We start from the raw sequence: 25,648 nt of genomic DNA, 5'->3' as shown, positions 1-25,648 counted from the left end.
GGATGCCCCCGACTAGCCAGGCACCTCCCCTCGTTAACTCTTTCCCCCTCTTTCTCTATTTCCTCATACTCTGTGATGAAGGAGTTAACATTTGGTTCTCACGCTGCAGCTTCTATCTAGACCAGGCATGTCCAAACTTTTTTCGAAGAGTGCCAAATTTGATGAAGTGAACATGTGCGAGGGCCGACCATTTTACATGCTACATGCTATATGCTTTATAACACAGGCAGATAATAGCAAGCTGGATACCTGGGGGGGCCGTAAAAGTTCGGAACGCGGGCCGCAAATGGCCCTCCGGACGGACTTTGGGCATGCCTGATCTAGACTATTCCTGAACTTTTTATGACGCCCCGCCCCCTCCTCGCGCTGATTGGTTGAGCACTTCTCTGACAGACAGCTCTGCCTGGAACAGTCCTGAAACTTCGCTCAGTCCCGTGACGTCACTGGCAGACGCCGCCGCTGATTGGACGAATCTCAAGACTCGCCAGAACGCTCGGGAATGTTCCCCGTGCTCCGAGTGTAATGCTCGTCAGTGATTGGCTGGTCCTGCCGGGAGCACTCGGGAATGTTCGGGAAGTTGCTAAGCGACGCAGGGAGCGTGGTGAACACAGGGCTGTGATTGGTCAGAGGGCCGGTGAGGGTTCAGCACTGTACACAGATATATAGCGGCCGTGCAGCGTGGAGCAGCAGTCACTGAGAAATGTCCACAGCTGCCACACAGCGACTACACCGACTACAGCGTCACTGACGGCTCATCCTGAGAGGAGGAGATGGCATCTAAAGGAGTGGCCATCGGCATTGACCTGGGCACCACCTACTCCTGTGTGGGGGTCTTCCAGCACGGCAAGGTGGAGATCATCGCCAACGACCAGGGGAACCGCACCACCCCCAGCTACGTGGCCTTCACCGACACCGAGAGACTGATCGGAGACGCCGCCAAGAACCAGGTGGCCCTCAACCCCCAGAACACCGTGTTTGATGCCAAGAGGCTGATCGGCAGGAAGTTTGATGATGCGGTGGTGCAGAGCGACATGAAGCACTGGCCCTTCCAGGTGGTGAGCGATGGCGGAAAGCCCAAGGTGAAGGTGGAGTACAAAGGAGAGGAGAAGACCTTCTACCCCGAGGAGATCTCCTCTATGGTGCTGCTGAAGATGAAGGAGACGGCAGAGGCGTACCTGGGTCATGCGGTCACCAGCGCCGTCATCACCGTGCCGGCCTACTTCAACGACTCCCAGCGCCAGGCCACCAAAGACGCTGGCATAATCGCCGGACTCAACGTGCTGAGAATCATCAATGAGCCTACGGCGGCCGCCATCGCTTACGGCCTGGACAAGGGAGCCCGCGGGGAGCGCAACGTCCTGATCTTCGACCTGGGAGGCGGCACCTTTGACGTCTCCATCCTCACAATCGACGACGGCATTTTTGAGGTGAAGGCCACGGCGGGCGACACTCATCTGGGCGGAGAGGACTTTGATAACAGAATGGTTAACCACTTTGTGGAAGAATTCAAACGCAAACATAAAAAGGACATCACCCAAAACAAGCGAGCCCTGAGGAGGCTGAGGACGGCCTGTGAGAGAGCCAAGCGCACCCTGTCCTCCAGCACCCAGGCCAGCATCGAGATCGACTCCCTGTATGAGGGCATTGACTTCTACACCTCCATCACTAGAGCCCGCTTTGAAGAGCTGTGCTCTGACCTCTTCCGTAGCACCCTGGAGCCCGTAGAGAAAGCCCTGCGAGACGCCAAGCTCGACAAGTCCCAGATCCATGAGATTGTGCTGGTGGGGGGCTCCACACGTATCCCCAAGGTGCAGAAGCTGCTGCAGGACTTCTTCAATGGCCGAGAGCTGAACAAAAGCATCAATCCAGACGAAGCCGTGGCCTACGGGGCTGCAGTCCAGGCCGCCATCCTGATGGGAGACAAGTCTGAGAACGTGCAGGACCTCCTCCTACTGGACGTGGCCCCTCTGTCTTTGGGTCTGGAGACAGCCGGAGGGGTCATGACTTTCCTCATCAAACGCAACACCACCATCCCCACCAAGCAGACCCAAGTGTTCACCACCTACTCCGACAACCAGCCAGGCGTCCTCATTCAGGTGTATGAGGGTGAGAGAGCCATGACCAAGGACAACAACCTCTTGGGTAAATTTGACCTGAGCGGAATCCCCCCCGCTCCCCGAGGTGTCCCACAAATTGAGGTCACCTTCGATATAGACGCCAACGGTATCCTCAACGTGTCTGCCGTGGACAAGAGCTCAGGCAAACAGAACAAGATCACAATTACCAACGACAAAGGCCGACTGGGCAAAGAGGAGATCGAGAAGATGGTGCAAGATGCCGAGAGGTACAAAGCGGATGACGATGCCCAGAGAGAGAAAATCTCTGCCAAAAACTCCCTGGAGGCCTATGCCTTCAACATAAAGAGCATGGTGGAAGACGAGAACCTGAAGGGGAAGATCAGCGAGGAAGACAAGAGGGTGATCTCCGAGAAGTGTAAGGAGACCATCTCCTGGCTGGAGAACAACCAACTGGCTGAGAAAGAAGAGTATACCCATAAGCAGAAGGAGCTGGAGAAGGTGTGCCAACCCATCATCACCAAGCTGTACCAGGGAGGCATGGCAGGGGGGATGCCCGGAGGAATGCCTGGCGCTGGCTGTGGTGCTCAAGCTGGACCCGGGGGCTGCTCCGTACCCACCATCGAGGAGGTCGATTAAGGACATTGAGCTGAGGGACTCTTTCTTTTTCTTTTTTTCTTGTCAGACACTTTTACCAAAACTAGGTTCTGTATAACGGCGGCCCATGTTCTAGGTTCTGTATAATGGGAGTCCATGTTGTAGGTTCTGTATATTGGCGGCCCATGTTTTAGGTTCTATATAACGGCGGCCCATGTTCTAGGTTCTGCATAACTTTGACCCATGTTCTAGGTTCTGTATAACGACTGCCCATGTTCTAGGTTCTATATGAGCTACTGATAACAATGGACTATAACAAAGTGGAAACGTTCTGGATTCCTGTTTAATTTTTTTTATTGTTGTGTTCTGCTATTGTGGAGACGAGGTGTCCGGTTTTTGTTCATTGTGACTTGTTTTCTGTGGTTAATAAACTTATTTTGAGCTACAGATGGTGTTTCTGTTATTTCTCAGGTGTTTCTGGTTCTCATTGTCTGCTTTTATGGGCTGTACCTGGTATTTCTGTATAGAGTTGGGGACCAGGCTGCAGTACAGATACAGCCCATGGACAGAGGGGGCGCTGCTCCTAGTCTCTGTGCTCTGGGAGGACTGGACAAGGTGCAGTGATTGTCCATAATGCTGCTTGTTATTACATCTGGTATCTGGGGGGATTGCTTCATCTCAGGCCTTGTTCACACATTGCGTTTTGCTGAGATTTCCTGAGATAATGTGACTGTACAAATCCTGGTAAGAATGTGTCGTTTTTACTGTTATTATGGAAAATCGCTGTTAGAAGAAAAAGTGTGGACACGGCCTGAGAGGACAGACTCATCCAGCAGATTGGGATAGTTGTCCAGGATTAGGAAAAACAAGGCAGATTTTTTTATTTTCTTCCAGAAACAGCGCCCCTCTCATCTTCAGTATGCATGTGGTATTGCAGCTCAGTTTTATTGACGTGAGTGGAGCAGAGGTGTAATACCAAATACAACCTGAGGACACGTGTGGCGCTGTTCTTTCTGATTCTGTATAACCCTTTAAGGAGCCTTTATTGTGGGTGAATAAATGTTCTGCCCATCACTTATATTATTGTCAGCCATCCATCTGCTGTAACATAGGGAAATGTGCAGCCAACCAGTGATCTGCAGGACCGCACAATCCCAGCGATCAGCAAGTACATGAACTTATAGCTGTGTTCACACTATGGGGGAGATTTATCAAACTGGCGTAAAGTTAAACTGGCTCAGTTGCCCCTAGCAACCAATCAGATTCCTCTTAACATTCCCCACAGACTTTTTGGAAAATGAAAGGTGAAATCTGATTGGTTGCTAGGGGCAACTAAGTCAATTCTATTTTACACCAGTTTGTAAAATTTCCCTACATGTGTTTTGCTGCAGTTTTTCCGGATGTTATTTTTTTTAATGCAGCAAAATTGCATCGTGTGAACACTGGCTGATGTAAATGGCTCTTAAAGGCGTTATCCAGGATTGAAAAACCTAGCTGCGTTTTACCAAACCATCCCCACCCGTCCTCAGGCTGTGTGTGGTATTACATCTCAACTCCACTCACTTCTATGGAATTGTGCTGCAATACCAAAGACACACTGAGGACAAGGGTGGCGCTGTAGGTATTCCCCATTAGTTAGCCCACCCACCATGTAGGTACTCCACCTTGTAGTTATTTTCCCCCCACCACATATAGACATATCCCATTTGTAATTAGAAATGAATAAAGTTAGCGGCCTCTTGTGGCCGGAGGCCTACTGCTGCTCATCCTGGTATTCATTACCAGATCTCTCAAGGGCCACCAGATGTTGGCGGGGAAGATCGCTGTATCCCTGGTGAGCCAGTGTGTTTACCGGGAACCATTCAGCACAATTGTGATTGTGCTGATTAGGTTCCCAGCAAAACTTAAAGGGGAACTCGTCCCGGCTTGTGACTGGCATCTCTGCCTGTGCTATAGACTCAATTCTATGCAGAGGCAGATCCCGGCGTACAGAAATGCATGCGGCTGCGAGAGGGGACGAGCAACAGCGAACCTACCCCAGCCTGCACCCAGAGAGGACCTACCCCAACCTGCACCCAGAGAGGACCTACCCCAGCTTGCACCCACAGCGGACCTACCCCAACCTGCACCCACAGAGGACCTACCCCAACCTGCACCCACAGAGGACCTATCCCAACCTGCACCCACAGAGGACCTACCCCAGCCTGCACCCACAGTGAACCTACCCCAGCCTGCACCCACAGAGGACCTACCCCAACCTGCACCCACAGAGGACCTACCCCAGCCTGCACCCACAGCGAACCTACCCCAGCCTGCACCCACAGAGGACCTACCCCAACCTGCACCCACAGAGGACCTACCCCAACCTGCACCCACAGAGGACCTACCCCAGCATGCACCCACAGAGGACCTACCCCAGCATGCACCCACAGAGGACCTACCCCAGCCTGCACCCACAGAGGACCTACCCCAGCCTGCACCCACAGAGGACCTACCCCAACCTGCACCCACAGAGGACCTACCCCAACCTGCACCCACAGAGGACCTACCCCAGCCTGCACCCACAGAGGACCTACCCCAGCCTGCACCCACAGAGGACCTACCCCAGCCTGCACCCACAGAGGACCTACCCCAGCCTGCACCCACAGAGGACCTACCCCAGCCTGCACCCACAGAGGACCTACCCCAACCTGCACCCACAGAGGACCTACCCCAGCCTGCACCCACAGAGGACCTACCCCAGCCTGCACCCACAGAGGACCTACCCCAGCCTGCACCCACAGAGGACCTCCCCTGGTCCCTTCATTAGGTTTCTTTCACATCAAGAGATCTCTTGGCCACTGGATATACTGTACATAGAGGTGGTGTATATAGGATATACTGTACATAGAGGATATATAGGATATACTGTACATAGAGGAGGTGTATATAGCATATACTGCACACAGAGGAGGTGTATATAGGATATACTGTACATAGAGGATATATAGGATATACTGTACATAGAGGAGGTGTATATAGGATATACTGTACATAGAGGAGATGTATATAGGATATACTGTATATAGAGGTGGTGTATATAGGATATACTGTACATAGAGGATATATAGGATATACTGTACATAGGGGAGATGTATATAGGATATACTGTACATAGGGGAGGTGTATATAGAATATACTGTACATAGGGGAGGTGTATATAGGATATACTGTACATAGGGGAGGTGTATATAGGATATACTGTACATAGGGGAGGTGTATATAGGATATACTGTACATAGGGGAGGTGTATATAGGATATACTGTACATAGAGGAGGTGTATATAGGATATACTGTACATAGGGGAGATGTATATAGGATATACTGTACATAGAGGAGGTGTATATAGGATATACTGTACATAGGGGAGATGTATATAGGATATACTGTACATAGAGGAGGTGTATATAGGATATACTGTACATAGGTGTATATAGGATATACTGTACATAGGTGTATATAGTATATACTGTACATAGGTGTATATAGTATATACTGTACATAGGTGTATATAGGATGTACTGTACATAGGTGTATATAGTATATACTGTACATAGGTGTATATAGGATATACTGTACATAGAGGAGGTGTATATAGGATATACTGTACATAGAGGAGATGTATATAGGATATAATGTACATAGAGGAGGTGTATATAGGATATACTGTACATAGGGGAGGTGTATATAGGATATACTGTACATAGGTGTATATAGGATATACTGTACACTCTGTTCAAAAGTTTGGGGTCACCCAAACAATTTAGTGTTTTCCATGTAGTCCCACTTCTTCACCACCATATGTTGTGAAATGAATAGAAAATAGAGACAAGACATTGACAAGGTTAGAAATAAGGATTTGTATATGAAATAACATTGTTCTTCCATCACACTTTGCTTCCGTCCCAGAATCCTCCTTGTGCACCAATTCCAGCATTGCCCACCTTTGGCCTTCTAGCTATTAATCTGTTGGGGTAAGCTGGAGAAATTGCCCCCCACGCTTCTAGAAGCAGCTCCCACAAGTTGGATTGGTTGGATGGGCACTTCTGGCGTACCATACGGTCCAGCTGCTCCCACAATGGGGTGGTGATCTGGTGACTGCGCTGGCCACTCCATTACCTATGATAGAATACCAGCTGCTGCTTCTGCTGGAAATAGTTCTTGCACAATTTGGAGGTGAGTTTAGGGTCATTGTCCTGTTGTAGGATGAAATTGGCTCCAACCAAGCGCTGCCCACTGGGTATGGCATGGCGGTGCAGAGTGATAGCCTTCCTTATTCACAATCCCTTTTACCCTGTACAAATCTCCCACCTTACCAGCACCAACCCCAGACCATCACATGACCTCCACCATGTATAACAGATGGCGTCAGGCATTCTTCCAGCATCTTCTCATTTCTTCTGCGTCTCACAAACCTTCTTCTTTGTCATCCAAACACCTCAAACTTGGATTCATCCGTCCACAACACTTTTTTCCAGTCTTCCTCTGCCCAATGTCTGTGTTCTTTTGCCCATCTTAATCTTTTTCTTTTATTGGCCAGTCTCAGATATGGCTTTTTCTTTGCCACTCTGCCCTGAAGCCCAAAATCCGGCAGCCGCCTCTTCCCTGTAGATGGTGACGCTGGTGTTTTGCGGGTACTATTTAATGAAGATGCCAGTTGGGGACCTGTGAGGCGTCTGTTTCTCAAACTAGAGACTCTAATGTGCTTATCTTCTTGCTTAGTTGTGCAACGCGGCCTCCCACTTCTTTTTCTACTCTGGTTAGAGCCTGTTTGTGCTGTCCTCTGAAGGGAGTAGTACACACTGTTGTAGGAAATCTTCAATTTTTTAGTAATTTCTGGCATGGAATAGCCTTCATTTCTAAGAACAAGAATAGACTGTGGAGTTTCAGATGAAAGTTCTCTTTTTCTGGCCATTTTGAGCGTTTAATTGACCCCACAAATGTGATGCTCCAGAAACACAATCTGCTCAAAGGAAGGTCAGTTTTGTAGCTTCTGTAACGAGCTAGACTGTTTTCAGATGTGTGAACATGATTGCACAAGGGTTTTCTAATCATCAATTATCCTTCTGAGCCAATGAGCAAACACATTGTACCATTAGAAGACTGGAGTGATAGTTGCTGGAAATCGGCCTCTATACACCTATGTAGATATTGCACCAAACACCAGACATTTGCAGCTAGAATAGTCATTTACCACATTAGCAATGTATAGAGGGGATTGGTTTAAAGTTAGGACTAGTTTAAAGTTATCTTCATTGAAAAGTACAGCGCTTTCCCTTCAGAAATAAGGACATTTCAATGTGACCCCAAACTTTTAAACGGTAGTGTACAGCCCCTGTCCCTGCAGGACATCACACACCAGCACAGCCCCTGCAGGACATCACACACCAGTACAGCCCCTGCAGGACATCACACACCAGTACAGTCCCTGCAGGACATCACACACCAGTACAGCCCCTGCAGGACATCACACACCAGTACAGTCCCTGCAGGACATCACACACCAGTACAGTCCCTGCAGGACATCACACACCAGTACAGCCCCTGCAGGACATCACACACCAGTACAGTCCCTGCAGGACATCACACACCAGTACAGCCCCTGCAGGACATCGCACACCAGTACAGCCCCTGCAGGACATCGCACACCAGTACAGTCCCTGCAGGACATCACACACCAGTACAGTCCCTGCAGGACATCACACACCAGTACAGTCCCTGCAGGACATCGCACACCAGTACAGTCCCTGCAGGACATCGCACACCAGTACAGTCCCTGCAGGACATCGCACACCAGTACAGTCCCTGCAGGACATCACACACCAGCACACCCAGACAGTGGTGACGTCCTGTGGATCATATTCCACTGCGCAGCGTCATCCTCCAGCACTGAGAGGAAAGCCCGGGAACACAGCTGACCGGCCATAGCCCCGCCCACACAGGAGGCTGTCACGTGGCCGTGACGTCATCACAGGTCTTTTATCCCACTTGGAAGTAGCGGTTTCCAGCCAGCCAGGCCATGTGTGTAAAGAAAGTTCCTGTTTGCTGACAGGCTGTCGGGGCATGCTGGGGTTTGTAGTTGTCATAGGTGGCGTCTCCTCATTATTGTCAACTCTCCCCCCAATCTGCACTACAAGTCCCAGAATGCCTTTCAGACTCGGAAGCAGTGGATTGCGTGCCCCGCTGCATGCTAGTTCTTCCGGTGCCGGCCTGTGACGTCATCATCCAGGTCACTGTTGACCTCAGGTGGAGGCGGACAGCGGTCATGTGACAGGGGCGGGGCCGATTCCCGGAAGTGAGAGGGATGCTGATGCTGGAATAAACATGGCGCTGCGGAGTGACGGCTGCCCGCTGCTGATCCTGAGCCTGAGCCTCCTGCTGCTGCCGCTCTGCTGGGCGCGGGTCCACCACCTCATACTGAAGGTACCGGGGCCGGGCGGGGGAGACAGCAACGGAGGGCTGAGGGAGAGGGAAGGAGGGACAGGAGGAGGGAGAGAGGGACAGGAGGAGGGAGAGAGGGACAGGAGGAGGGAGAGAGGGACAGGGGAGGGGAGAGAGGGAGAGAGGGAGGGGAGAGAGGGAGAGAGGGACAGGAGGAGGGAGAGAGGGAGAGAGGGAGGGGAGAGAGGGAGAGAGGGACAGGAGGAGGGAGAGAGGGACAGGAGGGGGGGGAAAGGGACAGGAGGAGGGAGAGAGGAACAGGAGGAGGGAGAGAGGGACAGGAGGAGGGAGAGAGGGAGGAGAGAGGGACAGGAGGAGGGAGAGAGGGACAGGAGGAGGGAGAGAGGAACAGGAGGAGGGAGAGAGGGACAGGAGGAGGGAGAGAGGGACAGGGGAGAGGGACAGGAGGAGGGAGAGAGGGACAGGGGAGAGGGACAGGAGGAGGGAGAGAGGGACAGGAGGAGGGGAGAGAGGGACAGGAGGAGGGGAGAGAGGGACAGGAGGAGGGGAGAGAGGGACAGGAGGAGGGGAGAGAGGGACAGGAGGAGGGAGAGAGGAGAGAGGGACAGGGACGGGAGAGAGGGACAGGAGGAGGGAGAGAGGGACAGGAGGAGGGAGAGAGGGACAGGGGGAGGGAGAGAGGGACAGGGGAGAGGGACAGGAGGAGGGAGAGAGGGACAGGAGGAGGGAGAGAGGGACAGGAGGAGGGAGAGAGGGACAGGGGGAGGGAGAGAGGGACAGGAGGAGGGGGAGAGGGACAGGGGAGAGGGACAGGGGAGAGGGACAGGAGGAGGGGGAGAGGGACAGGGGAGAGGGACAGGAGGAGGGGGAGAGGGACAGGAGAGAGGGACAGGAGGAGGGAGAGAGGGACAGGGGAGAGGGACAGGAGGAGGGAGAGAGGGACAGGGGAGAGGGACAGGAGGAGGGAGAGAGGGACAGGGGAGAGGGACAGGAGGAGGGAGAGAGGGACAGGAGGAGGAGGGAGAGAGGGAAAGGAGGAGGAGGGAGAGAGGGACAGGAGGAGGGAGAGAGGGACAGGAGGAGGGAGAGAGGGACAGGAGGGGGGGGAGGGACAGGAGGAGGGAGAGAGGGACAGGAGGAGGGAGAGAGGGACAGGAGGAGGGAGAGAGGGACAGGAGGAGGGAGAGAGGGACAGGAGGAGGGAGAGAGGGACAGGGGAGAGGGACAGGAGGAGGGAGAGAGGGACAGGGGAGAGGGACAGGAGGAGGAGGGAGAGAGGGACAGGAGGAGGAGGGAGAGAGGGACAGGAGGGGGGGGGAGGGACAGGAGGAGGGAGAGAGGGACAGGAGGGGGGGGAGGGACAGGAGGAGGGAGAGAGGGACAGGAGGAGGGAGAGAGGGACAGGAGGAGGGAGAGAGGGACAGGATGAGGGAGAGAGGGACAGGAGGAGGGGAGAGAGGGACAGGAGGAGGGGAGAGAGGGACAGGAGGAGGGGAGAGAGGGACAGGAGGAGGGGAGAGAGGGACAGGAGGAGGGGAGAGAGGGACAGGGACGGGAGAGAGGGACAGGAGGAGGGGAGAGGGACAGGAGGAGGGAGAGAGGAGAGAGGGACAGGGGGGGGAGAGAGGGACAGGAGGAGGGAGAGAGGGACAGGAGGAGGGAGAGAGGGACAGGAGGGGGGAGAGGGACAGGAGGGAGGGGAGAGGGACAGGAGGGAGGGGAGAGGGACAGGAGGGAGGGACAGGAGGAGGGGGAGAGGGACAGGAGGAGGGAGAGAGGGGGGGGAGAGGGACAGGAGGAGGGGGAGAGAGGGACAGGAGGAGGGGGAGAGAGGGACAGGAGGGAGGGGGAGAGGGACAGGAGGAGGGGGAGAGGGACAGGAGGAGGGGGAGAGGGACAGGAGGAGGGGGAGAGGGACAGGAGGAGGGGGAGAGGGACAGGAGGAGGGAGAGAGGGGAGGGGAGAGGGACAGGAGGAGGGAGAGAGGGACAGGAGGAGGGGGAGAGAGGGACAGGAGGAGGGAGAGAGGAGAGAGGGACAGGGACGGGAGAGAGGGACAGGGGGGGGAGAGAGGGAGAGGGAGGGGAGAGGGACAGGAGGAGGGGGAGAGGGAGGGGAGAGGAGGAGGGAGAGAGGGGAGAGGGACAGGAGGAGGGAGAGAGGGACAGGAGGAGGGAGAGAGGAGAGAGGGACAGGGGGGGAGAGAGGGAGGGACAGGAGGAGGGAGAGAGGGACAGGAGGAGGGAGAGAGGGACAGGAGGAGGGAGAGAGGGAAGAGAGTTACAGGAGGGGGGAGAGGGACAGGAGGGGGGAGAGAGGGAAGAGAGTGACTGGAGGAGGGAGAGAGGGGATAAGAGGGGAAAGAGAGGGAGAGAGGGACAGGAGGGGGGGAGAGAGGGACAGGAGGGGGGGAGAGAGGGACAGGAGGGGGGGGAGAGAGGGACAGGAGGGGGGGAGAGAGGGACAGGAGGAGGGAGAGAGTGACAGGAAGGGGGAGAGAGGGACAGGAGGGGGGAGAGAGGGACAGGAGGGGGGGAGAGAGGGACAGGAGGGGGGGAGAGAGGGAAGAGAGAGAGAGGGATAGGAGAGAGGGACAGGGGGGGGAGAGAGGGACAGGAGGAGGGAGAGAGGGACAGGAGGGGGGAGAGAGGGACAGGAGAGGGGAGAGGGGAAAGAGAGGGGAGAGGAGGGGGAAGAGAGGGGAGAGGAGGGGGGAGAGAGGGGAGAGGAGGGGGGAGGGAGAGGGAGAGAGGGACAGGGGGGGAGAGAGGGACAGGAGGAGGGAGAGAGGAGAGAGGGACAGGAGGAGGGAGAGAGGGGAGAGGGACAGGAGGGGGAAGAGAGGGGAGAGGGACAGGAGGGGGAAGAGAGGGGAGAGGGACAGGAGGGGGAAGAGGGGGGAGAGAGGGACAGGAGGGGGAAGAGGGGGGAGAGAGGGACAGGAGGGGGGGAGAGAGGGACAGGAGGAGGGAGAGAGGGACAGGAGGAGGGAGAGAGGGACAGGAGGAGGGGGAGAGGGACAGGAGGAGGGAGAGAGGGACAGGAGGAGGGGGAGAGGGACAGGAGGGGGGAGAGAGGGACAGGAGGGGGGAGAGAGGGACAGGAGGGGGGAGAGAGGGACAGGAGGGGGGAGAGAGGGACAGGAGGGGGGAGAGAGGGACGGAGGGGGGAGAGAGGGACAGGGGGGGGAGAGAGGGACTGGGGGGGAGAGAGGGACAGGGGGGGGGAGAGGGACAGGGGGGGAGAGAGGGACAGGAGAGGGGAGAGGGACAGGAGAGGGGAGAGGGACAGGAGAGGGGAGAGGGACAGGAGAGGGGAGAGGGACAGGAGGGGGGAGAGGGACAGGAGAGGGGAGAGGGACAGGAGGGGGGAGAGAGGGGAGAAGAGGAGGCGGGAGAGAGGGGGGAGAGGGAAAGGAGGAGGGAGAGAGGGACAGGAGGGGGAGAGGGACAGGAGGGGGGGAAGAGAGGGACAGGAGGGGGGGAGAGAGGGACAGGAGGGGGGGAGAGAGGGACAGGAGGGGGGGAGAGAGGGACAGGAGGAGGGAGAGAGGGGAGAGGGACAGGAGAGGGGAGAGGGACAGGAGGGGGGGGAGAGAGGGGAGAGGGACAGGAGGGGGGAGAGAGAGGGGAGAGGAGGGGGGAGAGAGGGGAGAGGAGGGGGAAGAGAGGGGAGAGGGAAAGGAGGAGGGGGAGAGGGACAGGAGGAGGGGGAGAGGGACAGGAGGGGGGGAGAGAGGGACAGGAGGGGGGGAGAGAGGGACAGGAGGGGGGAGAGAGGGACAGGAGGAGGGAGAGAGGGGAGAGGGACAGGAGAGGGGAGAGGGACAGGAGGGGGGGAAAGAGGGGAGAGGAGGAGGGGGAGAGGGAAAGGAGGAGGGAGAGAGGGACAGGAGGGGGGAGAGAGGGACAGGAGGGAGGGACAGGAGGGGGGAGAGAGGGACAGGAGGAGGGAGAGAGGAGGGAGAGAGGGGAGAGGAGGAGGGGAAAGAGAGGGGAGAGGAGGGGAAAGAGAGGGGAGAGGAGGAGGGGGGGGGAGAGGGAGAGAGGGACAGGAGGAGGGAGGGAGAGAGGGACAGGAGGAGGGAGGGAGAGAGGGACAGGAGGAGGGGGAGAGGGGAGAGGGACAGGAGGAGGGAGAGAGGGGAGAGGGAAAGGAGGAGGGAGAGAGGGAAAGGAGGGGGGAGAGAGGGACAGGAGGGGGGAGAGAGGGACAGGAGGGGGGAGAGAGGGACAGGAGGGGGGAGAGAGGGACAGGAGGGGGGAGAGAGGGACAGGAGGGGGAGAGAGAGGGACAGGAGGAGGGAGAGAGGGACAGGAGGAGGGAGAGAGGGACAGGAGGAGGGAGAGAGGGACAGGAGGGGGGAGAGAGGGACAGGAGGGCGGAGAGGAGGGGAAAGAGAGGGGAGAGAGGGACAGGAGGAGGGAGAGAGGGACAGGAGGGGGGAGAGAGGGACAGGAGGGCGGAGAGGAGGGGAAAGAGAGGGGAGAGGAGGGGAAAGAGAGGGGAGAGAGGGACGGGAGGAGGGAGAGAGGGAGAGGAGGGGAAAGAGAGGGAAGAGAGTGACAGGAGGAGGGAGGGAGGGACAGGAGGGGGAAGAGAGGGACAGGAGGGAGGGACAGGAGGGGGGAGAGAGGGACAGGAGGAGGGAGAGAGGAGGGAGAGAGGGGAGAGGAGGAGGGGAAAGAGAGGGGAGAGGAGGGGAAAGAGAGGGGAGAGGAGGGGAAAGAGAGGGGAGAGGAGGAGGGGGGGGAGAGGGAGAGAGGGACAGGAGGAGGGGGAGAGGGACAGGAGGAGGGAGGGAGAGAGGGACAGGAGGAGGGAGGGAGAGAGGGACAGGAGGAGGGAGAGAGGGGAGAGGGAAAGGAGGAGGGAGAGAGGGACAGGAGGGGGGAGAGAGGGACAGGAGGAGGGGGAGAGGGACAGGAGGAGGGAAGGAGAGAGGGACAGGAGGAGGGAAGGAGAGAGGGACAGGAGGAGGGAAGGAGAGAGGGAAAGGAGGAGGGAGGGAGAGAGGGACAGGAGGAGGGAGGGAGAGAGGGACAGGAGGAGGGAGGGAGAGAGGGACAGGAGGAGGGAGGGAGAGAGGGACAGGAGGAGGGAGGGAGAGATGGACAGGAGGAGGGAGGGAGAGAGGGACAGGAGGAGGGAGGGAGAGAGGGACAGGAGAAGGGAGGGCGAGGGGGACAGGAGGGGGACAGGAGGAGGGCGGGGGAGGAAGGAGGAGGGAGAGGGACAGGGAGAAGGGAGAGGGACAGGAGGAAGGAGAAAGGAAGGAGAGGGACAGGTGGAGGGAGAGAGGAAGGAGAGGGACAGGTGGAGGGAGAGAGGAAGGAGAGGGACAGCAGGGGGAATAGAGTGACAAGAGGAACAAGAGAGGAAGTGACAGGAGAAGAGGAGAGAGTGACAGGAGGGAAGATGAAAGTGATAGGAGGGGGAGAGAATGATTAGAAAGAAGAGAGGCAAAAGAGTGACAGGAGGAGAAAAAAAGGAAGGGGAGAGAGAGGGACATGACAGTGAGGTGACAGGAGGGTGGGGGTGATGGTGTGTAGTGGAGGTCGGGCCGGCTTACCCTGTGGTTCTCACCCCCGTACAGGATGATATGCGGCAGAAAGTTCGTCTGAACACGTTCGGCTTCTTCACCAATGGCTACATGACTGTGAATGTCAGCGGCCTCTCTATAAAGGGCTTCAGCAATCTCCCAGAAGTGGGCAACTGGCTGGTGAGTAGGGGGTCTCCCCCTGGCAGGACACTGGGGGGGGGGGGGGGGTTAGCTATCATATATCACTCCCCCGCTCGGGATTTGTATCAAAGTGCTGATGTTCGGGGGTCTCTGCTTATTTTCCTCTGTTTTTCCACAGTTTGGCTTCAGCCTGGACCGAACCAAGAACGATGGATTCTCCACATATCTGGTGAGTGATGCTTTATACTGCAGCTTCTCCCCACGTGGGTAACCTCCTCAGACTGCAGGGACCATAGATGCTCAGGTTGTCCCCCATGCTTTATACTCTAGCTTAGTTGCATTACATGTTACACCTCTCTCCTTTTCTTCATCAGAGCTGCAGACATTAAAGGGAAACTCCAGGTAGAGGTTAAAAAAATGAAACTTCTGCAGAAGCATAAAGCAATACTTACCTATCTATTTCATTTGTTGAAACTACCAAAAATCCATTTGTTTTTGGGGGTTTTGTTCTGTTTTGTGTTTCTGCATTTCCTGGTTTATCAGTTGTACACAGGACTACAGGTTCCAGAATGCAATGCTTTCCCTCAGCTGTTCATCACAGTCCTCCACCCCGCCTATTCCCCGCCCAAAGCTGTTGCAGAACATCAAGGCTGTGTTCACACATTGCAGTTTCATTGTGTTACTGAATTATTTGCAGTAATTTATGATTTCATTGTGGTCTCACCCACACAGCACATTGTTACTACCTGTAACATCACACAGCACTGTATTCTCTACCTGTAACACCACACAGCACTGTATTCTCTACCTGTAACACCACACAGCACACTGTATTCTCTACCTGTAACACCGCACAGTGCTGTATTCTCTACCTGTAACACCCACACAGCACTGTATTCTCTACCTGTAACACCCACACAGCACTGTATTCTCTACCTGTAACACCCACACAGCACTGTATTCTCTACCTGTAACACCACACAGCACGCTGTATTCTCTACCTGTAACACCACACAGCACGCTGTATTCTCTACCTGTAACACCCACACAGCACGCTGTATTCTCTACCTGTAACACCACACAGCACACTGTATTCTCTACCTGTAACACCACACAGCACACTGTATTCTCTACCTGTAACACCACACAGCGCTGTATTCTCTACCTGTAACACCACACAGCAGGCTGTATTCTCTACCTGTAACACCACACAGCACGCTGTATTCTCTACCTGTAACACCACACAGCACTGTATTCTCTACCTGTAACACCACACAGCACACTGTATTCTCTACCTGTATCACCACACAGCACGCTGTATTCTCTACCTGTAACACCACACAGCACGCTGTATTCTCTACCTGTAACACCACACAGCACGCTGTATTCTCTACCTGTAACGCCACACAGCACGCTGTATTCTCTACCTGTAACACCACACAGCACGCTGTATTCTCTACCTGTAACACCACACAGCACGCTGTATTCTCTACCTGTAACACCACACAGCACGCTGTATTCTCTACCTGTAACACCACACAGCACGCTGTATTCTCTACCTGTAACACCACACAGCACGCTGTATTCTCTACCTGTAACACCACACAGCACGCTGTATTCTCTACCTGTAACACCACACAGCACGCTGTATTCTCTACCTGTAACACCACACAGCACTGTATTCTCTACCTGTAACACCACACAGCACTGTATTCTCTACCTGTAACACCACACAGCACTGTATTCTCTACCTGTAACACCACACAGCACTGTATTCTCTACCTGTAACACCACACAGCCCTGTATTCTCTACCTGTAACACCACACAGCACGCTGTATTCTCTACCTGTAACACCACACAGCACGCTGTATTCTCTACCTGTAACACCACACAGCACGCTGTATTCTCTACCTGTAACACCACACAGCACGCTGTATCCTCTACCTGTAACACCACACAGCACGCTGTATTCTCTACCTGTAACACCACACAGCACTGTATTCTCTACCTGTAACAGCACACAGCACGCTGTATTCTCTACCTGTAACACCACACAGCGCTGTATTCTCTACCTGTAACATCACACAGCGCTGCATTCTCTACCTGTAACATCACACAGCACTGTATTCTCTACCTGTAACATCACACAGCACTGTATTCTCTACCTGTAACACCACACAGCGCTGTATTCTCTACCTGTAACATCACACAGCACGCTGTATTCTCTACCTGTAACACCACACAGCACGCTGTATTCTCTACCTGTAACACCACACAGCACTGTATTCTCTACCTGTAACACCACACAGCACGCTGTATTCTCTACCTGTAACACCACACGGCACGCTGTATTCTCTACCTGTAACACCACACAGCACTGTATTCTCTACCTGTAACACCACACAGCACACTGTATTCTCTACCTGTAACACCACACAGCACGCTGTATTCTCTACCTGTAACACCACACAGCCCGCTGTATTCTCTACCTGTAACACCACACAGCACACTGTATTCCCTACCTGTAACACCACACAGCACACTGTATTCTCTAACTGTAACACCACACAGCACTGTATTCTCTACCTGTAACACCACACAGCACTGTATTCTCTACCTGTAACACCACACAGCACGCTGTATTCTCTACCTGTAACACCACACAGCACGTTGTATTCTCTACCTGTAACACCACACAGCACGCCGTATTCTCTACCTGTAACACCACACAGCACGCTGTATTCTCTACCTGTAACACCGATATTGGAATAAAGTAAAGGACTTTTTGTTTTTTGTTTTTCTTTTCATTTCCACGCACATATTATGATCAAGCATCTGTTATCTTTGAAGTTGAGCCCCACCATAAGGCTCTGATCCTCTCTGCCGTTTAGCATTATTTACTTGTGTTACTGCATCATTTTTCTGAATACGCTGCAGTACTGCAATGACACTCCAACATGTGTGAACACCGCTCTAATTTCACTGCAGACTTCTGCACGATTAGAGAAATCAGTGCAACACCTGCTTCTGGCCGGTCAGAGATGGTTAGTCACTCAGGGGATTGGGGGATCCAGCCAAGCCTCCTGGGACATCACGCCCTGCCCCCTTTCTGCATCATCAGCCTGATCTCAGCAAACACACACAATGTTAGACAGAGGCATGGAAGATTTGTCTCCTAAGTGGGGAGAGCAGTGGGAGCAGGAGACAATGTGGATTTGCACAGGGGCCATTTTCTTCACTTCCTGGATTTCTATCAGCTACCAGTGTGGCAGAACTGTACAGATACGGTAATACATTATATAGACACATCTATAGAACTTTTAACCCATAGAGGACACAGCCAGTTTTGGCGTTTATGACACAGCCAAATTTTTCAAATATGACGTGTCACTTTAAGCATCAATAACTTTGGAATGCTTTAACCAATCCTTGTAATTCCAAGATTGTTTTCCAAGACATATTCTACTTTATGTTAGTGGTAAATTTGGGTTTATAACTAGAATTTTTTTATGAAAAAACTCCAAAATGTTGTGAAAATTTGAAAAAATTGTATTTCTCTACATTTGAAAGTCTCTGCCAATAAGGAAAATAGTAATACTACATAAATTATTTATTAATTCATATCTAGAACATGTCTACTTTATAATAACAGCATTTGGTGAACATGCTTTTACATGTTTAGGATGATAGAGGCCGTTCATGTTTAGTAGCAATTTTCAAATTTTTCATGAAAATTTCAAGCTGAGAAATTCTTTAGGCACCAGTTCAGTTTTGGAGCATATTTTGGAGGCCTGTATACTAGAAACCCCCATAATTTACCCCATTTTGAAATCTTCACCCTTTCAAGTATTCAAATCTACAGTCACACAGTTTTTTTTAACCCTTTGGGCATTTCACAGTAATAGCTGCAAAGTAAGAGTGAAAAGTTAAAATTTGCCTTTTCTTTGCAGAGATTCCAATGTAATCCTAGGTATTTTTTACCACACCAATTACCGTTACCGATCCACCAATGCCGGCAATTGCCGATGCTGGAACTCTTTTGGGGATCCAGTGGCAGTTACATTAGACTGTCAGCTATCAGCTGACAGTTTAGTTGCGGCTCACAGTCACTGTGTAAGCAGTAAGCATCTGAAGCTGCGCAGTTATAATACGTCATCGTGCTGAAACTAACCTTCTACCATGACGTATTATAACTGCATGGTGCGGCTAGGGGTTAATGTACTTTTAATAGAAAACAAGTTTTTCTTATCCGGAGTTCCCCTTCAAGGTTCTTATTTTACTTTTTACTTTCCAGGACCAAGATCTGCACGAGTGTATCCTGAAGAAGATGGACAGTCGCCCCAAAGATGCCGCCCTCCTGCAGCTCAACTTCTCTGATAAAAGGTGAAAGTTTCTTTCCTTCTTTTCCAGGCTTTATTTGTATTTCTTCTCATCATATACAGGTGGTAATTGTGGCTGTTTCCCCCTCCTCTTCCCTGTGCAGCGTCTGTCTGAGCACGGCTGATGACAACCTCCTGCCTCACATCTCCTTCACTGCCTACCAGGAGACCACTAAATCTTCTGTCCCCCAGAGCCCCCCAGAAAAAATGGATCCCAAGCCTACAGCAGCACATAAAGTGCGCAGAGACACAGGTAACCCCGAGCCCCGGCTGCTGCTTCTCCGTTTAAGGGGCACTCCAGTAAAAATCTTTTTCTTTTAAATCAGATGGTTTCAGAAAGTTATAAAGATTTGTTATTTACTTCTATTTAACAATCTCACGTCTTCCAGTACTTATCAGCTGCTGTATGTCCTGCAGGAGGTGGTTTCCCCCCCCCCCCCCAGTCTGGCACAGTGCTCTCTGCTGCTCCTCTGTCCATGTCAGGAAGTGTCCAGAGCAGTAGAAAATCCCCATAGAAAACCCCTCCTGCTCTGGACAGTTTGTGACATGGACAGAGAGGTCAGACTGGAGAGAATACATCACTTCCTGCAGGACATACAGCAGCTGATAGTACTGGAAGACTGGAGATACTTAAATAGAAGTAAATAACAAATCTATATAACTTTCTGACTTTCCCTTTAAGAAGAACTATCTGGACAGTGCTCTCCGTTGCCCCTATAGTAGTTCTTGTCTTCGGGTACACTGAATCCACAAAGATCTTTGGCAGATGGTGGGAGCTCCCCGTACAGCTGCAGGCACCCCCCCCCCCTTCCCCATACAGCTGCGGGGGCCCCCCCCTTCCCCGTACAGCTGCAGGCGCCCCCCCCCCCTTCCCCGTACAGCTGCGGGCGCCCCCCCCCCCCCTTCCCCGTACAGCTGAAGGCACCCTCTGCTCTCTGCTTTTTTCAGTGTTTTTATGCACATAGCTTGCTCTTTGTAGTAATACCTTTAGGGGGCGCTGTTTGGCGAATTGTCTTGCAGCTAATAATTTAGTTTTACGCATTTCTTTAGATAAAGCAGCGGAGAAAGATCTGAAGGCGGAGGGCAAGCCAGAAACCAAACCAAAGACTGAGGCGGAGAATAAGTCCCCTCCCAAAACTAATGCCAAGACAGAGGAAAAGACTGAGACCAAGGGAGGCGTCCAAGCGGAGCCCAAAGAAGACATCAAGGTGAAGAACAAGGGGGACCCCAAACTGGCAAAAAGTGACAGCAAAGAGTCCGGGAAAAGCACGGTAACGTCGTCACTTAGAACATTAACGCATATGTATCACTACAAAGAACTTGTGATACATTCTCAGACAAGTCAGAAGTTACTGATCACAGTGGGTCTCCCTGCTGACACCCACTCTGATCAGCTCCATCCTCTCCCAGTGGCTCCAGCGATAGCGATTGTGCAGATATTTATGTCATGGGAGCCGCGTATGGTTTACATAAGGATCTCCAGGATTCACTAGTAGCCATTGTGACATCACAGATCTGCTGTGAGTGCATTACATTACTGTCTGTGCATATCACTCACTATTAACAGAAGAGAGGAAGTACATATAGTTATTGATGGCTGTGTGTGTGTGTGTGTGTGTGTATATATATATATATATATTAAATTATACACATACACACTCATATAGTTCTAGATGGCTGGGAGCAGGAGGTATGTTGCAGGGGAAATGATAAAAATCCATTCCATCATTTCCCTGACAGGGGTCGGGGATTTGATCAACTCCATCGACTTTCTTCAGGAAAATGATGGAAGGGCTCGGCCATTCTATCATCTCCCAGGATTTGACCAAATCCCTGATTCTATCATTTCACTGCAACATATACACATATAGTTATTGATGTAGATGGTGAATCTTTAGCCAGACCTTCCTCCCTCCCGCCTTGTTATTCTTGTCCGCCGCCCTCGCTGTGTAGACGCTTGACTTAATCTCTGCTTCTGTAGTGTGAAACCTGATCTGTAAGCGACCGAATGTTTATTTTGCATCAGAAATGTGTCCAGAACCTTCATCGATATTATAGACTAGAGCAGTGTCCCCCCTCCCTGTCGATTTCCACCTGTTAAAAACTACAACTCCCAGCATGCTTGGCTTTATAGATCTGCAGCTGGTGGACATCTACAGGTTGGGGACACTGCTTTACATGCTGCAAATTCTGGCCACTTGCTGAAACTTGTAGTTTTGCAACAGCCAAATAGCCGAGAAATATCAGACTAAAGGTTTACATATGAATTTTTTGTTCTTGAAGCGGTTTTTCCTTAGCAAAGCCCACCCACATGTCAACAATGGGGCTTCAGCTCCTGCAGATTAGGGGGGCGAGAGAGGGAGACGTACCATCCATTTCCACTATGCACAGCGCCTATTGTGCCTGCAGCCTATTCCTACTGACATGAATGTAGCTGAGATGCAGTACCAGACACAGCCACTACCCTATGTATGGCACTGTTTACTTTGCTTAGATATTGATGGGCTATCCAAAAGTCCCGTAAAATAACGATAGCTGGATGATAACGTGAGAAGGAAGTAGCTAATGTCTCCTCGAGATCAGTTGACACGGCACAGGTCAGGAGTGACGTTACTGATGCTGCTGTTCTGTGTCTTGCAGTGTTATCCGATGCTGGTGGAGAATGGCGTGGCCTCTTTTCAGGTACTTCTTGGTTCCCAGCCAGTGTGATAGTGGAGCGCTGAGTTGGTCTCCATTTTTCTCTTAATCCGTCTCCTCCTTCCTTAGTTCTCCTTCAATGTAAGTAAGCCAGAGATGGAGGGACAGTACAGCCTCTACTTCCACAGCTGCATCACCGAGAACCGGAAGGAGAATACCTTCAGTCTGGACGTGAGTGCATCCATCCCCTCAGGATTGTCAAGGGGTCCCTGTGGTTGTTGGGGGGGCTGCTGTTGTCGGGACTCCCTGCTGTTGTGGGGGAGTACCTGCTCTTGTCGGGGCTCCCTGTGGTCGTCTGGGCTCTCCCTGTGGTTGTTGGGGGGGGCGGCTGCTGTTGTCGGGGATCCCTGCTGTTGTGGGGGAGTACCTGCTCTTGTTGGGGCTCCCTGTGGTTGTTGTGGGGGAGTACCTGCTGTTGGGGCTCCCTGCTGTTGTCGGGTCTCCCTGTGGTTGTCGTTGGGGAGGGGGGGGCTCCCTGTGGTTGTCGGGGCTCCCTGTGGTTGTCGTTGGGGAGGGGGGGGGCTCCCTGTGGTTGTCGGGTCTCCCCGCTGTTGTCGGGTCTCCCCGCTGTTGTCGGGTCTCCCTGCGGTTGTCGGGGGTCCCTGTGATTGGGTCTTTGGATGTTGCTCTCGGTTCACATTTCTCTTTGCTGATTCACAGATAAAAATCACAGAGAAAAATCCCGACAGCTACTTGTCTGCAGATGAGATCCCGCTGCCCAAGCTCTACATCTCCATGGCCCTGTTCTTCTTCATCTCGGGACTGGTCTGGGTTCACATCCTCCGGAAGCGCAGGTGTAGATCCGGCTGCTAATTTCCATTGGATTTCTCACTGTATCTGGTGTGTTCGGCTCCGTAATGTAATGTCTGGCTGCGGCCCGGGGCGGCCACGCTCCCTGCCTGCACAAAGGTCACCACAACCAGCCACATTCATCTACAGGTGTCATGGCTGCCGTTACAGTGTGGAGCTGAGCTGGCACAATACTGCTCTGTCTGGAGTCTAACTCCCCATAGACAGGCTGTAGAACTAAAGGGGTACTCCAGAGACTTGTGTGTGTTTTTCCCCTAATACCAATCTCTTACTTTGTAATATCACTTAAAGTAAATTATCTAGGTTTTTATTTACTTATATACATCCATTGACTGGCAGCGGTGACTGCTATCATTATTGGTGCGATCACCTGTCACTGTTTGGAGGCTGCTGCCCACGGCCATTGTGTCGGGCAGCCCCCCCCCCCTCTTTCCTGGTACTGTATATAAGGCTATACAGAACACTAGGGGAACAGGCGCTGTGTATAGAGCTGTGCGTTTTAGAACCCTGCAGTTCCTAAGACAAACTGTTAGTGGCAGCAGAGGGGCTGTGTGGCCCCATGTCGCCCTTTACTGCTGACGCTCCCTGTAGAGTAGAAAAAAGCGTATACAAAGTAGTATAAGTTTATTAAAGCAATGTCTTATCCGGTGACTGGATGCAGCAGAGCGTCTGTGCTCATAGTCATTAGTAACAAGCTGAATAGGGGTATAACCTATCCACAGGGTAGGTGATACGTGTCCGATCACTGGCGGGGGGGTCCAGGAGAATAGAGAGGCAGCGCACATGCTCACCCGCTGCTCAGCTGCTCAGTCCCACAGTGAGGGGTAGGGGATCAGTTCTCGGGGTAACCCTTTCATTATGCCATACAATAGGAGAGGGTCCCGGCAGTACTGTCAGGGGGGCTGGAGGGTAGTGCACCCCCTGGGAGAGCTGCAGGTGCGGCTTTGCCTGCAGACATTGAGGGGTTAATAACACTTGTCTGATAACCGTGCCGTCAGCCTGTTGGCCGTTGTCGCCCTTGATGTAATCATGCAGTGTAACGTGAATCCTCGGGGGTCACACACTGAATCCCATAACTGCATTGTGCTATTTTTTGGATTTTCTGCCTCCCCTGTACATGGGGGTGGGTGCAGCTGCCGCTGTGTGCGCCCCCGGTCACCTTCACCACCTCCGTTCTGGGGGTGTAATGCCGGGATCAGGTCTCCGGTGACAAACATGTCATGCGGCATCTGTGGGATGGTTCATAGTGTCACGGAAGGGACAATAGATGCAATGGATCCTGCTCGTTGCATCTGGTCCTAATCCCAGGACGGTTGTCGGTCACTGGACGCCTGTGACCCCGGCCCCACAAGACGTGAGCATCATGGCTGAATGGGAGGCCGCCCTCAGTCATTGCCATTAGGTTGTCAGTGGATTCATAGTCCTCCGAATCCAGCGACAAGACTCAGCCGTCTCCCTGTACCTTTCCTTCCTTCCGTCCTGCACAGATGGATGAGTGGCTGATGGGAAATGCACAGTGGTGGCTGCAGCGTGTGAAGGGTTAATAATGGCTCCATTCTCTATTATAGAAGTGACGTCTTCAAGATCCACTGGCTGATGGCGGCTTTGCCCTTCACCAAGTCACTTTCCCTGGTGTTCCACACGGTAGGTACCTGGCGCTCCTGTACAGGACACCGCTCCATAGTATACGGGATGGGGGGGGGATATAAGACGACAGAAGAGGGTAATAGACTGAGCGCTGCTCCGGGCGCTGACTGTTTGGTAATTCTGCCTTTCTTCCCTCCAGATTGATTATCATTACATTGCTACTCAGGGTTATCCCATCGAGGGCTGGGCCGTGGTGTATTACATCACTCATCTGTAAGTATAACCCCGATGTTATAGGGGGCTCCCCGCTCACACTGAGCTCACTGGGGGGCACTGATCCTGTGTTATAGGGGGCTCCCCGCTCACACTGAGCTCACTGGGGGGCACTGATCCTGTGTTATAGGGGGCTCAGTGTATGGGGGGGGACTGATCCTGTGTTATAGGGGGCTCAGTGTATGGGGGGGGACTGATCCTGTGTTATAGGGGGCTCAGTGTATGGGGGGGGACTGATCCTGTGTTATAGGGGGCTCAGTGTATGGAGGGGGGGGGCTGATCCTGTGTTATAGGGGGCTCAGTGTATGGGGGGGGGAGGGGGCTGATCATGTGTTATAGGGGGCTCAGTGTATGGGGGGGGACTGATCCTGTGTTATAGGGGCTCAGTGTATGGAGGGGGCACTGATCCTGTGTTATAGGGGGCTCAGTGTATGGAGGGGGGGCTGATCCTGTGTTATAGGGGGCTCAGTGTATGGGGGGGGGGGAGGGGGACTGATCCTGTGTTATAGGGGGCTCAGTGTATGGAGGGGGGACTGATCCTGTGTTATAGGGGGCTCAGTGTATGGAGGGGGCACTGATCCTGTGTTATAGGGGGCTCAGTGTATGGAGGGGGGGGCTGATCCTGTGTATAGGGGGCTCAGTGTATGGGGGGGGGAGGGGACTGATCCTGTGTTATAGGGGGCTCAGTGTATGGAGGGGGACTGATCCTGTGTTATAGGGGGCTCAGTGTATGGAGGGGGGACTGATCCTGTGTTATAGGGGGCTCAGTGTATGGAGGGGGGGGCACTGATCCTGTGTTATAGGGGGCTCAGTGTATGGAGGGGGGACTGATCCTGTGTTATAGGGGGCTCAGTGTATGGAGAGGGAGGGGGCACTGATCCTGTGTTATAGGGGGCTCAGTGTATGGAGGGGGGGCACTGATCCTGTGTTATAGGGGGCTCAGTGTATGGAGGGGGGGGGGGGGTGATCCTGTGTTATAGGGGGCTCAGTGTATGGAGGGGGGGGGCTGATCCTGTGTTATAGGGGGCTCAGTGTATGGAGGGGGCACTGATCCTGTGTTATAGGGGGCTCAGTGTATGGAGGGGGGGGGCACTGATCCTGTGT

The 25,648-nt window shown here is 53.2% G+C and overlaps 2 protein-coding genes across 2 annotated transcripts in view; both read left to right on the top strand.

The window, feature by feature from the left end:
* Positions 1-601: 601 nt before the first annotated feature.
* LOC138802630 (heat shock 70 kDa protein) lies at positions 602-3,119 on the top strand. Its single transcript, XM_069986143.1, has one exon. The coding sequence runs from the start codon at positions 771-773 to the stop codon at positions 2,712-2,714; it is 1,944 nt and encodes a 647-aa protein (XP_069842244.1). The 5' UTR covers positions 602-770; the 3' UTR covers positions 2,715-3,119.
* A 5,799-nt stretch (positions 3,120-8,918) lies between these two features.
* Positions 8,919-25,648, top strand: part of GPR107 (G protein-coupled receptor 107) — a 39,615-nt gene continuing 22,885 nt past the window's right edge. The window contains exons 1-11 of the mRNA XM_069943653.1: positions 8,919-9,135; positions 14,711-14,836; positions 14,976-15,026; positions 19,093-19,181; positions 19,282-19,430; positions 20,228-20,448; positions 21,818-21,859; positions 21,944-22,045; positions 22,535-22,668; positions 24,253-24,328; positions 24,471-24,544. Of these exons, the coding sequence (XP_069799754.1) occupies positions 9,037-9,135; positions 14,711-14,836; positions 14,976-15,026; positions 19,093-19,181; positions 19,282-19,430; positions 20,228-20,448; positions 21,818-21,859; positions 21,944-22,045; positions 22,535-22,668; positions 24,253-24,328; positions 24,471-24,544 (1,163 nt within the window). The 5' untranslated portion in view covers positions 8,919-9,036. The remainder of the gene's footprint in view (positions 9,136-14,710; positions 14,837-14,975; positions 15,027-19,092; positions 19,182-19,281; positions 19,431-20,227; positions 20,449-21,817; positions 21,860-21,943; positions 22,046-22,534; positions 22,669-24,252; positions 24,329-24,470; positions 24,545-25,648) is intronic.

The sequence above is a fragment of the Dendropsophus ebraccatus genome, chromosome 10 (assembly GCF_027789765.1).
Source record: "Dendropsophus ebraccatus isolate aDenEbr1 chromosome 10, aDenEbr1.pat, whole genome shotgun sequence".
In the NCBI taxonomy this organism is placed as follows: domain Eukaryota; kingdom Metazoa; phylum Chordata; class Amphibia; order Anura; family Hylidae; genus Dendropsophus; species Dendropsophus ebraccatus.
Note: the sequence above shows the minus strand (reverse complement) of the source record. Positions and strands in the feature narration are given on the sequence as shown.

Bases quoted from the DNA above. Each gene is read 5' to 3' on its own strand.
- LOC138802630 (XM_069986143.1), top strand. From the start codon at position 771: ATGGCATCTAAAGGAGTGGCCATCGGCATTGACCTGGGCACCACCTAC.